This window comes from Botrytis deweyae (genome assembly GCF_014898535.1).
Source record: "Botrytis deweyae strain B1 chromosome Unknown BDEW_019, whole genome shotgun sequence".
Classification (NCBI taxonomy): Eukaryota; Fungi; Ascomycota; class Leotiomycetes; order Helotiales; family Sclerotiniaceae; genus Botrytis; species Botrytis deweyae.
Genome location: NW_024066226.1, coordinates 527,528 through 541,523, shown reverse-complemented (window position 1 = coordinate 541,523; position 13,996 = coordinate 527,528). Strand labels below are relative to the sequence as shown.

Sequence of the window (13,996 nt, the reverse complement as noted above, 5' to 3'; positions counted from 1 at the left end):
ACGATTATCAGATTTCCAATCCAGATAGTGGTTGACCGTAGCTACATTTTGTGAAATTTATGCTGTCCATGCTCTTCGTGCGAAATATAAATACGAAGAATTTCATTCGTGATGCGAGCTTTTCTTCAGTCATCGCTGTACATGTGTAACATTACTGCTTTGAATCTATAGTTTTATTCCTAATGAAGAGAGTCGAAGTGCAATTCGTATACGGCTTCCCTCTTGGAGACCATAGCCCATAGACAAAAAAGGCTTCCCTTGAATGAGCAGATTATCTAAAAGATGTATATTTCTAAAATAATAGAGGACAAATAGAAGAAATGTAGTAGATTTCTATTTCATCTAGAAGCCTGGTTATAGCCAAGGCAACCCTATTCATATATATCAACCAAGTCCGGAAGTTCCGGATAAAGGCTTATCATACTAGTCTTTTCTTCAAAAATTCCCCTATCAACGTCTCAATATCATATAGATAACTCATATCAAACATTTACATAATTACTGTAGTAGTAATATAATTTATCTCGGTAAGATGATCGCTAATGGGATTCTCAGTAACATTATTGCAAAAAAATTCTTCAGGTGACCGCGGGTACGAGTCCTGGATTTGGAAAATTATATTATGCATTTTTTTCTCATTAAACTGATAACAATGTCTATATAAAGAGTAATATGCATTTTTAATTTTGTACCCATTCATCCCCCTACGATTTTTTTCGAAATCGTCAATTACATACGGGAAACCTGAAAATCTTCGCAATAAATAACATAAGAAGTTCAAAAGAAAAAACCCCATATACTACAAACTCCCATAGTGACTCCACCGCTCCCTTCTTTCCCAAATCTCAAGTCTCTCATTGGAGTTTTTCGAGCTCTGATGGTCATGCTACCCCAGATCGCTCGTCTAATGTAGTTAGATTATTTACCCCTGTCGGATTTTTTGCCGAGCCCCTTTTAGCGCTATACTTCTTGGCGTCATCGATTTGATATATAGGTACCTAGTAGGTATTCTGTGGAATGATTTGAATAATCGATGATTCATGAGTTATTTGATTTGGAGTTTGAAAATTGTTGTATGTAACTTGTTTACCCGTGCAAGCCCTTGATATTCCTCAATTGTCCTCAATTATTCTTTATTTTTCTAGGGCGTGAATGTTTGTTGGAAAATAGTGGTGATCATTTGTAATTTTTGATGAGATGGCATTATGGACATCAGGTTAGTAGGTTGGAAATAAACTTTTACGGCCTAGGAGTGGTCCTTCTCGATTGTGTATTTCCGCTTGTCTTACTATATCAAGTATAGATTGTCCTAATAGAAGTTACTTTCCTCTCGAATTTTTGACACCCCACTCAAGAACCAGTCATTCCTTGGTGTTCTTTCCATTTTGTTCGGTTTGTTCATTTTGTTCGTTTTGTTCATTTTGAACAAAATGCAATTTCTGTCCTACCTCGAAGGAAACTTTTTGCAACTCAGTGAACGGAAGATGAATGTTCAGTTCGTGATCTAGGAGAAAATTGTAAGTTCTTTTTGAGCCGTGGTAAATTCATAGGCATTTTTTGTACAGACTTGATTGAGAAATACAACTTAACAAATTCATGCCTTTCATGCTTCTCTTCTATTGTGAACTTGTAGTTAAAAGTTCGATTGTGTATCAGGGGTTTAGAGCCCGGTATTGCGTGAATGTTACTCATCAAATATTTCATATATACAGTATAGTTACAATAAAGTTATTCCAGTACTTTCTCGTAGACATTGTTTGTTCATGATTGATATGTGCCTGCCTGTTACGTGTTCACATGTGTGCCTGCTTGTATTTTACCTCGACATGTACTTTCTCATTCCGTAAATCGTTATGCCATATATCAACTCCATCCGAGATGAAGGTTTCTGTGCCATTTATTTTCAAAACAGTAAAGTGTATTTTATGATTCTGTGCGTCTAATTGTGCATTCTAATCGCATATTTGAAAAATTTAGATGCAGTTATCTAATAAGAGGTAGAAGAAAATGGAGGCAACGAAGTCACGAGCCAGAGCATTGAGAAACGGGTTATATATCTGAATAAAACATCTCCTTCAACAAACAAGAGATAAGGTGGTGGAGTGCTGGTTCAATTGGCTAGCCTGGGCTCTCTTCAAACTCGGAGTTGTTAGACTCTTCTTTTTTTGATAATTTTTTAGCTACCAAGATAGAAAAGCTATATACCTAAGTAGTGTACCTCCTTCAACAAAAAAGAGATATGGTGGTGGAGTGCTGGTCCAATTGGCTAGCCTGGGCTCTCTTCAACTCGGAGTTGTAATGACTCTTCTTTTTTTGGTCTTTTTGAAGGTGCCAAGGAGATCTGCCACTATGTGAGTAGTCTGGTGGATTCATATGTCTTGACAGGCTTTGAAACTGGTTATTTGCAAGCTTTTGGTACTTCATGAGGGAGAGAAATTGAAGGTAATCGTGAAATGGTTAATTCGAAAGTGTTGGCCGTTAAAAGAATGATCGGGAAGATTTGGAGCAACTTAAGTTTCTTCTCTGAATAGCTTTTATATTGATTGATTTTTTACAGAGAGAAGGTACCATCCGGTTCAATCAGCAAGCTGTAATATTCCTTCTCTATTTGTCACCTCCATGTATTCCAAAGTATCTCAATTAGGCACAACATCGCTGTTCATGGTTTTGTTCTCATTGTGTATCCCAATGATAGTTACATATTCATTCTGTTCAAGTCTCGGTAACGAGTTGATGCAAATACATTCATCATTTAACTATTTTAAATTCTACCTGTTCTCTCTTTTCAATATACCTTAACGAATGATATGCTCCATCATTCCAAAGTCCACTCCAGTGATCATTCAGTCTCGTGATGAGGAAGCATTGCCCCTAAGACAATAGCACTAGCACTAGACTTTCAGCCCCCCAGCAGCAGCCGATTCCCTCCGATCAAGTATATATATCTCGATACAACAAACACACACTGTCGGATTAGTGTAGTGGTAACATAACTCGGGTTCATGGAAGGGGTAAAAATACATCCATGGTACGGACGAACGTCTGTATTCAATATATTTCTACTCCTTCCAATCGAGTAGCCCCAGGTTCGAATCCTGGATCCGGTACTTTTTTTACATTTCCTATCTATCTATTTATCTGAAGAAGAGTGGCTTTTTTTTGAGGTAGCTTTTGAGGGGATTGGGGAAGATTGGGGGGTGGATGGAGAATTTCAGTTAGTGTGGTGAAGGGATGGAGTTTTCCCGCGGGGGTGATGTATAAGCAAATTGAATGCTAAGCGAATTTAAGAAGCTTGAGTTTTCTTGGCATTAAAATTGACAGATATTGCTAATGAGAATTTGCATTTCTTTCTAAAAAGAAGAGCTTCTATTTTTCATGAATATCAGCTATGAAAGAGACCAGAATCATGAAACGTTTCCCAGTACACATCAAAAGTAAGACAATCACCTACAGAGATGACATCTAGTATTTCATTTAGCATTTCACTCGGTTAGACCGTTTTCATGGTTATGAATCTTTGCGTTCACCTATTTACACATATTACATATTGGAGCGGATTATAAGTAGAGTCTTGAACGTGAGTCCTTAAATTCTGTATACATACATAGAATGAAAGTAACTCAAAAAAGGGGTCTCGTCAAGCTCACACCATCCTTATTTCTCAAATCTCAATGATCTTCAAGTACCCTGTCTTCTCTGAGGGCCCAGTTTATAGACGCCCAGCTCCAATAAAGTTTTCTTCACGACAGCTTTAACCAATCCATTACAAAAGCACATCCCCAGATATCACAAGATTTCATAAAAAATTAAGAAATTACATCGAAGCCAGACTACAAAGCATTTAATACTACATCATTATACAGATACCAAATCTTAAAAAATAACAATCCTATATTATCATAGAAAAAAAACAGCATTTCCCATGAACGATTCCATCATGTAAATCTTCAAAGTACAATACCAAACAGCATTATTATTCGCTGTTACAAAAATTAATCTAAGAGTCCCGGCCCCTTCACTCGCTTAGCCCCTACCCTGTACATACATACATATCATATTACAGCATCATAAAAAACCCGAATAAAATCTATAGAAAATATAAAATCTATGATTCCATTGTACCGGAATCAAACATCTCGACAAATCTAAAGCACCTTGACCACCTATACCAACTACCAAAACCCAAGTGCAAAACCATTCCCCTATTCAGTATCTATCTATCCCAGTAAACCCCCACGACATGCAATAAATATCTCATCACACATACATGTATACATATAATGCACATCACATCACATCACATCATAAAACCCAACCCAACCCGATCCCCTCCAACCAACTACCACCTTCCCGAATCCATACTTCGGCATCGCATCTGATCCGAGCTACGATACAAAGGCACTTGACCCCAACCCCTGTATATATCTGTCAACTTATTCTCCTTTTAGTTTGCGATTCCAGAAGTGTTGAGGTTCAGAGTATTTTGATTGAAGTGTCTGTATTTCAACTTTATTTGATTAAATCATCCTAGCTGGAAGACTTTCGAATGTGATCTTACTTGTAAGTGCAGTACATATATATATATATTTGACTATTTGAACATTTTCCTCGTATCTATAATTTCTACCAAAATTGAATTCCCGCGGGCAAGAAAATGATATCGCATTTTGTATTATTTGGAACAGAATATAAAAAAATTTAACAATCAACGCAATGACCTCCATATATCCCTTGAAACCTATTATCCCTTTTCGTTCATATCAAATCCATGCCTTTACCTCTCCTCCTCTTCTCCCTCGCTCTCTCCCTCCGCCACAAACTCTACCCATTCCTTCATCCATGTCCCCATCTACTTCCCCTCACAATCTCCACACCACATCTTCGGACTCACATCCCCAACCCGCTCAATCAAATACGCATAGATTCCTCCAAACCTCCCTCATCCAAATTCCCACCTCCCCACCAGCTAGTCAAAACCCCAACCAACTTCACAGCCAGATTGTTCCCCAATGGGTATCACCATCAACCCTATCCTCCTCATTCTTCAATCTCAAACTAGATGTCCATCCAAATTCTCAGCTCTACCATCTCCAGCAATTTTCCCTCGGAAATAGCACATAAAATATGCTCCAAATCACCCAATGCAAGTCCGGAAGATTAAACACCCGCTCATCTTCTTCAATTTCTTCTACTGCTGCGATGGGAGAGATGAATAAAAAGTGTACTGTAAAAGTAATAGAGGCAGCTAGATTTAATAAATTGACAAGTCCTATAAATCGTGGACGGAATGCTAAAGGTGTCAGGTGAAAATTCACAGGGCAGGTAGTATAGATAATAAGATGAATATTTTCACTGAGTAATTCAAGAACTACTTTGATAAAAATGCGCGATTATCTAGCTGAGTCGAAGCAAATCCAGAGGTTGTAGAGATCTTGTATTACTTAGCTTTCCACCATCTTCTCCACAGTTCAAGTAAAAGATATATGTAATCCTATTACAATTAAGTAAGACTTGTAATATAATACAAACCTATAGTATCTATAGACTCAGTGAGAAGGATATGCATTGATAAACTTCGATACTTGACTTGTATATCCGGCTTGCTTGTTAGGTAGATACTAGTATAATTTTAATTCAGTCACAATAAGTAGTGAGTAGAGCATCTAATGGCACCATGAAGTGAGGAAATGTGTTTACAGCGCCAAAAATAACATTAGTAGGGAGTGGGACGAGATGGTATTTGAAGAAATCAAAGTCTGACATTTCAGGTGATCAAACAAGGCATGGTGTGTGCCTGGACGGCTGCGAGGTGAAGTGGAAATAGCAAATGATCATACGAACCGTGTAGCTACTTTGACTAGAGCAGGATCTAGAGCTGAGTAGCTGATGTCGTTTGTATGAATATGAGCCAAAAGCTTAGGATTAGCTTTATATTTACCAAGATTACCGAATTGCTACTAATAGGTAGTTAAGCCAGACCGTCAATTATGCTTGCTAGTTTTGTATAGATAATGACTAAGTCGGATACCCTACTTTCTGGCTATCCCCCTTTTGGGCTACTTTTTATACCAAAAATGGAAATTTTAATTCTCTCATTTATGGATAGAATTTTATGAAAATTTATATATATATAATTTAGATCGATTTAAGTTTATTCTGAAATTTTTAGATTTTTAGGATTTTTTTGTATTGAGATCTAGAGCTTCAAAATATCGATTTTTAAATTTGTATGGGAATCACATACAAATTTGAAACTTTTATAAAATCTTTAATAACTTTCGAATAAAAATTGCTAAAAATATATTGTAAAATTTCACTATCACTTTATAATATATTTCATATAATAGATTCAGAAAAAATAAAAAAATTCTCATAAATAAATATTTAAAGGGGTACCCTCAAAATGACAGGGATTATTTATACTACTCTAAACTCACTATATACTATATTTTTATATCTATTAATTTTTTTGAATTTTTTTTTGAATTTTTATATAGATTCAAGTTCAAATATCTCAAAAATATATATAGTTTTCTTTTAATAATTATTTTTAAAAAGTTATTAAAGGTTTTATAAAAATTCTAAATTTGTATGTGATTCCCATACAAATTTGAAAATCGATATTTTGAAGCTCTAGCTTTCAATACAGAAAAATCCTAAAAATCTAAAAATTTCAGAATAAGCTTAAATCGATTTAAATTATATATATACAAATTTTCATTGAATTGTATTATATATTGATAGAGATATTAATAGGCCTAAAAAGTGATTTTTGGTGTGAAAGGGTGGCCCAAAACCCTGTTGGCCCGAAAGTAGGGTAACCGACTTATTACACCATATTCGTTTATTTACTTTCTAATTGTTATTTAATATTTTGTGTACAAGTCGTTCGATAATATTTGGTGCTAGAGCATTTTGCCATTGTGCGACTTGCTGTGTCCTGACCATGATGCAAACTTGGGCTGAAGATATGTGTTTTGAAAGTCCCAGAGAAGACATCTGAGAAGATATTGAAACCGGAAAAGTATTGCTACCTCTAGGTACGTAAAGTTGCCTTGAAGCAACTGATATTTTAATCCTTTCGCTGTGTGCCTTCAAAATTCAATGTAAGATAATAACCATGATGTCTAAAGTTGCCTGTCTATATCATTTTCAATGTGATCAAAGCATTATATTGATAGCGAGATAAACAAGATATTGACTTTCGGGATGATGGGGGCTGTTTCGAGAATAAACAAGTAAGATATTTTGCTTAAAATCAATGGCTTTAAAAGAGTCCCAACTGTTGGGCTTGATCTACTGAGCCCTGGCAATAAGAAAGATTCGAAAAGCAAGCAGTTTTTGGCCGGGATATCTTTCCCCATCCTCAAGTACTCCAAGAACATGCATATCACGTAAGTCTCTCGGCACTTGTGAGTTGTTGAGATTGCTCTTGTAAAATTGGCGCTTCGATGCTCGAGCTGCTAGGTAGTTAACAGACACAAGCTCAAAGTCAGATTTCAGTAATTGTCCTTTCATTGAGGCTCTTTGAGAAGTAGATGCTTCATCTGAGTAGATTGAATTCTTGACGAGGGAATCAAGCTGAGAAGTTTAATTGGGCAAGGCAATTCAGAGCGATACAAATGATGATGTTTTGTCACTTGATTTGCTTGGCAGAGAGAGAGACTCTACCAGAAAGGGGAATAAAAAAGTCATTGGGAGCTGGTGTATCAAGTCCTCACCGGGAGCAACTGACAATATACAGATGAGGAAGCAGTGGTAGAATGCCCCTCCCACATTGGCCCAACTTGTGTATCTTTACGAGTAAGGCAAGGTCATATTCGCGTGCGCTTAGATTGGTGAAATACTCGCGTAGCTTGCCTTGGCTTGAGTATTCGCCATGATATTCCTTGTTGCATTCTTACACCTTGTCTTGCTTTGCGATATTTTGCTTTCCTTTTCCCATTGGAGTTTTGCGAATCCATTGAATAGATGAATAGATAGCAGTGGATGAAACTTACGATGTACGAACATTTGTTGTATTATGCCCGATGAAAATTGGGGGATAATCAATGGACCATTCTGGCGTTGGGACCCCTTATGTAGGTAGTTTCTACCAACGGAGATAGCGGTCTTAAGGCCAAGTTGTGGACATGGGAAAAAGTTAATATCTTCCGAACCGCGGAATGATGGATGCATGACGTCGTCGTTAATGTTCTTTAGAGTTCAACTGCAAGTAAGTTGACGTACGGAGTATATCGATCGGTATGCGTGGTAAGATTTGATCACATGACATGTATCGTATGTAAGTAGGTACCTAGTAGTCAGCATATTGAAGCAGCAGAAGTGAACCGAAAGGTATGAGTCATCGGCGGTTATTAGTAACCAACCCATGGACTGGCTCGAATCAGTTTCTACTAGGAAGGACATCAGCTCGAAAGATCGGTAAGCAACGCGCACACCAAGTTGGTGCCTTGAAAGCGCGTGGGATGGTAATTTCTTCTATCGTGAATCCTCTACCGACCTACACACCAAGAGTCAAAAGATACCTGGATTACCTAATCAGGTAAAAAGGACCACCAGACTGGTGGACTGCACTGCCAAATATTCATAAAGGATTACGTAACCTGACTGTCACTGTTGATGTGCACTTGCCATGATCGATATCGATATCGATATCTCACCAGTGACGACCTCCTCGATAGAATCACAAAATGGTGTAAAAGCAAGCAAACGCATAAAAGATTGAACATTAATAAAAACATTAAACATCTCTTCGGCACTTACCGTTAGCCCATTTAAGCCCAGACCCTCTTTGGCGGGGGTGGCCAAGTCCCAAATGCCAGCCAGCCCCAGCCTTATTCAGTGAATGATACTTCTTTAGCTTGAGGCTATCATTTATCATTTGACAGTCCACTTATCAACAACCTCAATTCGTATTTCCAATATTTCCTGTCGCAAACATTTTGCAGAGATTTCGATGGGATTCGGTTGATGGAAAGATTACTAAACTTCTTGTTTTAATTGTTGGAAATCAAATCATACGCTTGGTGGCGATCATTTTCAAGCTTCGGTACTGATTTGCGCCTGTATCCAAACATCTGGACCGCAGGCAGAGTTTACCCCCCCTGGTGAGTAGTTTGGCACTTCAACGTTTCCGCATTTGTTTGGGTGCAACGACTGACTATTCTTGCAGAATATGCGATTGCTAAGTTGATATCATATACTGTGTGTGATATGATATATCCCTCCTAAACTCTCCGAATCATTCTCTCCACAAATCACGGTACAATATCTGATCTTTCGGTCGTCGGCCTCCCCCAAAGACGATACTAAATAACTCATATCCCATACCTGCGGGGGGTTCCTTTAAACATATCGGCTATTAGTTTACGCTTCAGTCGTTGGCAAAGCCTAAGGTAGAGGGACAACGTCATTAGAGCTACCTAATCTTTATTATTCGACTTTCGCGCTACCGATCGTTTGTCATCCTCGAGCACATCAGTAATACTCGTTGTTGGATCTGGACTGAAGGTTGCTGTTTATACTTTGAGTGGGTAATCTTTGTTTTCGGGGAAAGTGCGTGAGAACTCAGGGGCGATTGTGAACACTCTATAGGGTCTGGTAGATTATTGGCAGGAAAAGAATATCGGTGGAGACCTGGATTCAAGGAAGATCATACTTTCGCATTTGCCATCTTACACCTTGACAAGTAGGGAAGTTCAAGTCACTTTGCCCTGTCATTGTAAGCAATCAAGCGCCAAAGCTAGACTCTTGGAAAGGGGGCACCAATTTATATGTGAGGTTGTAGTGCAGTCAAACACTGCCGAGTGGACATAAAGCTGTTTGTCACCTGCTTCTATACCTCTATCTCCCCACTCGTCGCCAATAGGGTCCGTTCGTTCTCTTCTCCAACGAGCTAACGGGCTACTTCACCTATCAAATTAGGAGCTGATCGTCTCGACGCAAGACACATCGCCTCCTTGTACTATCTTTTTCATTGGTCCTTTGCATCAAGAAATCCCGGCTTGCACGCACCGACTCTCTGGTGGTGAGATATTGGTAAAAGAAATAAAACTTTATTCGGACAGGGCCCATTCCTGTGAGCTTATGAGTAGAACATAACCTTAGCACGGGCTTGCTTCTTCGATTTCTCCTCACAAATCAATAATAATTTATCATCATGACTCCCACACCCCCTTCTACTACCTCTTCAAGCGCCGGAGCTCACTCTCCAGAAGAGCAATACCGGGTGGTAAGAAAGAGAAATAGAGTTCCTCTGTCATGTGGGCCTTGCCGGCACAGAAAGTGAGTCCACTACGTTCTATTCTATCAAAATCTAGGCCCTCCAGCACACATGTACTAATCCTTCTTACGAAACAGGTTGAAATGTAATAGGTCGCATCCATGTGAGAATTGTACGAGGAGAGGTGACGCCTCCTCGTGCTCATATGCTGCACCAGGAACACGAAAGAAGAATCAAAGTCAAGGCTCAACCAGTCCTGATGATATGCAAAATCGTATTGACCGTTTAGAAGGTTTAGTCTTATCACTGATGACAAATGGTGCTTCATCTGCAGGTCCAGCCGCTGCCGCCGCCGCCATTAACCGTTCTCAGAGCGATAGTGCGGGTTCATCCTTTCCACCCGATTTAGACCAAGACGACGATGATATGATTAAAGAAGAGGGCGATGGGGATAGTGATGTGGATGGTGTTGCTGACTCACTAGGTATTATGAAAGTTGATGCCGATAAAGGAAAAACAACATATATAGGAGAATCACATTGGCATTTAGTCTTAAAAGATGTATGTTGTGGCCTTCATTTTTTTCTTCTCTGCGTGCTTCCATCACGAACTCTCTGGATCAATGTATATCTGCAAATATGCAAGTCGCTAGAGCGACCTCTCCCGGTTGAATACTCGGACAAGATGACTCTAGGCACATGGAAATGTCGAGCAGTTTCTTTAATACTCGTCTTTCGTTCATGTTCTTTGCAGGCCTAGTATGAGTATGGATCAGAATTCGTTACTAATTTGTCAAAAAGATCGCAGAAGTCAAAACCTATTTCAATAATCATAAAAAGGAACTCGAAAATAACTACGAAAAAATTAGATCTCAGAAGTCGTCTGCCAGTGATGGTCCGGCCTTTCTATTCGGTGCCCATACACCGGCTACAGATGAAGACCTTCGAATGGCAGTTCCTACAAAACCGGAAGTTGATAAACTCGTTACCAGGTCTGTTCATAGCCATAACAATAGAAAGAAAGATCAACTAATTGTTTATCAGATATTTTAACACATACGACCCAGCTATACATATCATACACTCCCCGACTTTCCACAAGGAACTGCAAACCCATTGGCAAGATCCCACAAAAACCTCGATAGTATGGCTAGGCCTATTATATTCAATCCTCTGTTTAGCCATGCAGTCATACCAAAGAATTGGGGATGAACCACCGGAATGGAAAGGTAGAGTACCCACATTTGCTTTTCCTTTGATCGGCTTTTCGTTTTGTGTTAACATCAACCTCCTTTCACGATGCTAAATTCTTATTTAGGTTGTACTCTCGACAAAGCTGGTGATTTTAGGCAACGCACGGTCCAGTGTCTTGTCAATTCCGATTATACAAAGTCATCATTCTACACGATTGAAACGCTAATCTTATACGTACACGGCGAGTATGCGAGCCGTTGGGATGCTGAAGTGGGACTTTGGCTCATAATCGGCATGATAACTCGACTATCAATGCGCATGGGCTATCATCGGGATCCAAGCAACTTTCCTGGTATCACCGTCTTCCATGGGGAGATGCGTCGTCGACTATGGGGGTTTGTGCGCGCCATGGATACAATGTTCTCCTTTCAATTGGCACTCCCAAGTATGATACGTGATAGCGACTGTGATACAAAACTTCCTCGCAACATATTTGAGGATGAGTTTGGTCCAGATTCGAAAACATTACCACCCGCTAGACCGAATACTGAGCCTACCCCTGTTTCTTACATGCTCGCCAAGATCAGCATAGCCAATGAATTCAATTGCATACTGGAGGAACTACAAAGTGTCAATCCTAAGAGCATTACATATGATGACATCCTTGCCCGCGATAATAAATTATGGGAATTAAAACGCAATCTTGCTCCCCATCTTCAACTCAGGCCCTTGGAAGAATGTATGCATGATCCTGCGACGCTCTTGATGCATAGGTTCAATGTAGATATTCAATGGCAGAAGACGATGTGTGTTTTACATCGCAAATATCTTGCACGAGCGAGACAAAATTCTCGCTACGATCATTCTCGTCGAGCCTGTGTCAATGCTGCGATGGAAATCCTTCGACATCAACACAAACTTCATCTTGAATCTAAGCCCGGAGGACGATTGCGATCAATGAGATGGGCGATCTCATCTCTAACCAAACACGATTATCTACTGGCCGGCATGATAGTATGCTTGGATCTACATTATGAAACTATTTGTCCGTCGGACAAACATTTCTGGACAACAGAACAGCTTGCCAATATGCTCAAGGCAGTTGAAACTTCCCAAAGTATTTGGAGTGAAACCGTGGAAGAATCGATGGAGTCATTTAAAGCATCTAAAACTCTAAATATTATTCTCGAGAAATTGAAAGCTTCTAGGGACCCGGCCGCCAATACTTCTGCCACACCTATGAATACAGCCGACGCTTTCTCTCAATTCGATGATGAGAACCTCAGGCCTGAACAATCTGCAGCTATGACTCTCGGTATGCTTTCTGGTGGTTTGTCGCCAAATTCGGCAGCGATGCTCAATAGCATGGGCCAATCTTCAGGATACACAAACATGGATTTGAATATGGGTGAATCAGGTGGAAACGGTCTCACCCCTTACACACTCGACAACAATTTGAACCCTTTTGCCACTTTGAACGCTGGTGCATCTCCCTTCTCCATGTTTGGCAATACTGGTAATGCTCCTGGAATGATGGATCTACCAGCAAATCTCGACTGGGTAAGTTCATGTTTTCAAACTCTTTTGTCCAAATCTTAGATTGAATTAAAATGCTGATTGAGAAATAGGAACAATGGGATCATTACATAGGAAATTCAAATACAATCGATCCCGCATTTCAGTTCTATCCAACCAATTTGGAACCTTCACCACCTGGTGGGGATCAAGAACAAGGACAACAAAATGACCCGTTGAATCCATCTGGTGGTCCTTTCATGGGCGCAAATACTCCTGGTAGATGAAGGTTGAACAAAATGATGTTATATGATTGTACAAGACAATGGGTGCGTTAGGGGATAACGGAGCAGTGAATGTTATTGAATGATACCACGCGGATTCGACATTTGGCTTTTTGGGAATTTGGGAGTTGCGATGTAACAAGATAAAAACCCCTCTCGACATTTAAAATTAAAAGTCCACTGATTTATATCTTCAATGCAGTCTGATTACATGGTGGTTGATTTGATGTGCTGGGATTTATGACTAGCGGTTGTGTATTCTATTGCATCTACTCTATGCTATGCTATCATATAACATGATATACTCTGATAGATATATAATCAACGCACACCTGGCTGCTTGGACAGACTTTCAGATGCGTCCTTGAGATGTGCAGAAAAGTGTCTTCCTTTGTCTGTGTGGTTGATAAGTTTCGCGATTTTGCTCGTCTCATTTGGGAAATTGGAAGGTGATCAGGTGTTATGGGATCACTCTCCTTGTGGAACTCGGGAGTTGAAGATTTTGGGAGATTGGAGGTTGGAGGTTGGAGGTTGGAGGTTGTCTTGCTGATGGGCTGGATTGGATTAGATTGGATATATGCGGTAATGGGTGTGAGTGATTGAGTGATTGATTTGAGATGTGGTTAACATGCCTATACTGATCTTGAGATTATCCGAGTATTGGGATTCGGAAAACCTAGGGGCTATATTGATATGTTTAAGTCAATTGATAGTTATTGATCTATTATATCTGTAGAATTCTGAAATATATAGATACCTATATATCTAGGTATATGGCG

General features: G+C 39.4%; 1 protein-coding gene across 1 annotated transcript; it reads left to right on the top strand.

Annotated features, from left to right (window-relative positions):
* Positions 1–10,162: 10,162 nt before the first annotated feature.
* EAE98_007873 (uncharacterized protein) lies at positions 10,163–13,220 on the top strand (the record flags this gene model as incomplete). The annotated part of the gene is made up of 6 exons (XM_038955496.1): positions 10,163–10,287; positions 10,363–10,786; positions 11,026–11,216; positions 11,269–11,453; positions 11,543–12,978; positions 13,047–13,220. The coding sequence occupies 6 exons, from the start codon at positions 10,163–10,165 to the stop codon at positions 13,218–13,220; spliced, it is 2,535 nt and encodes an 844-aa protein (XP_038808225.1).
* Between the last annotated feature and the right edge of the window lie 776 nt (positions 13,221–13,996).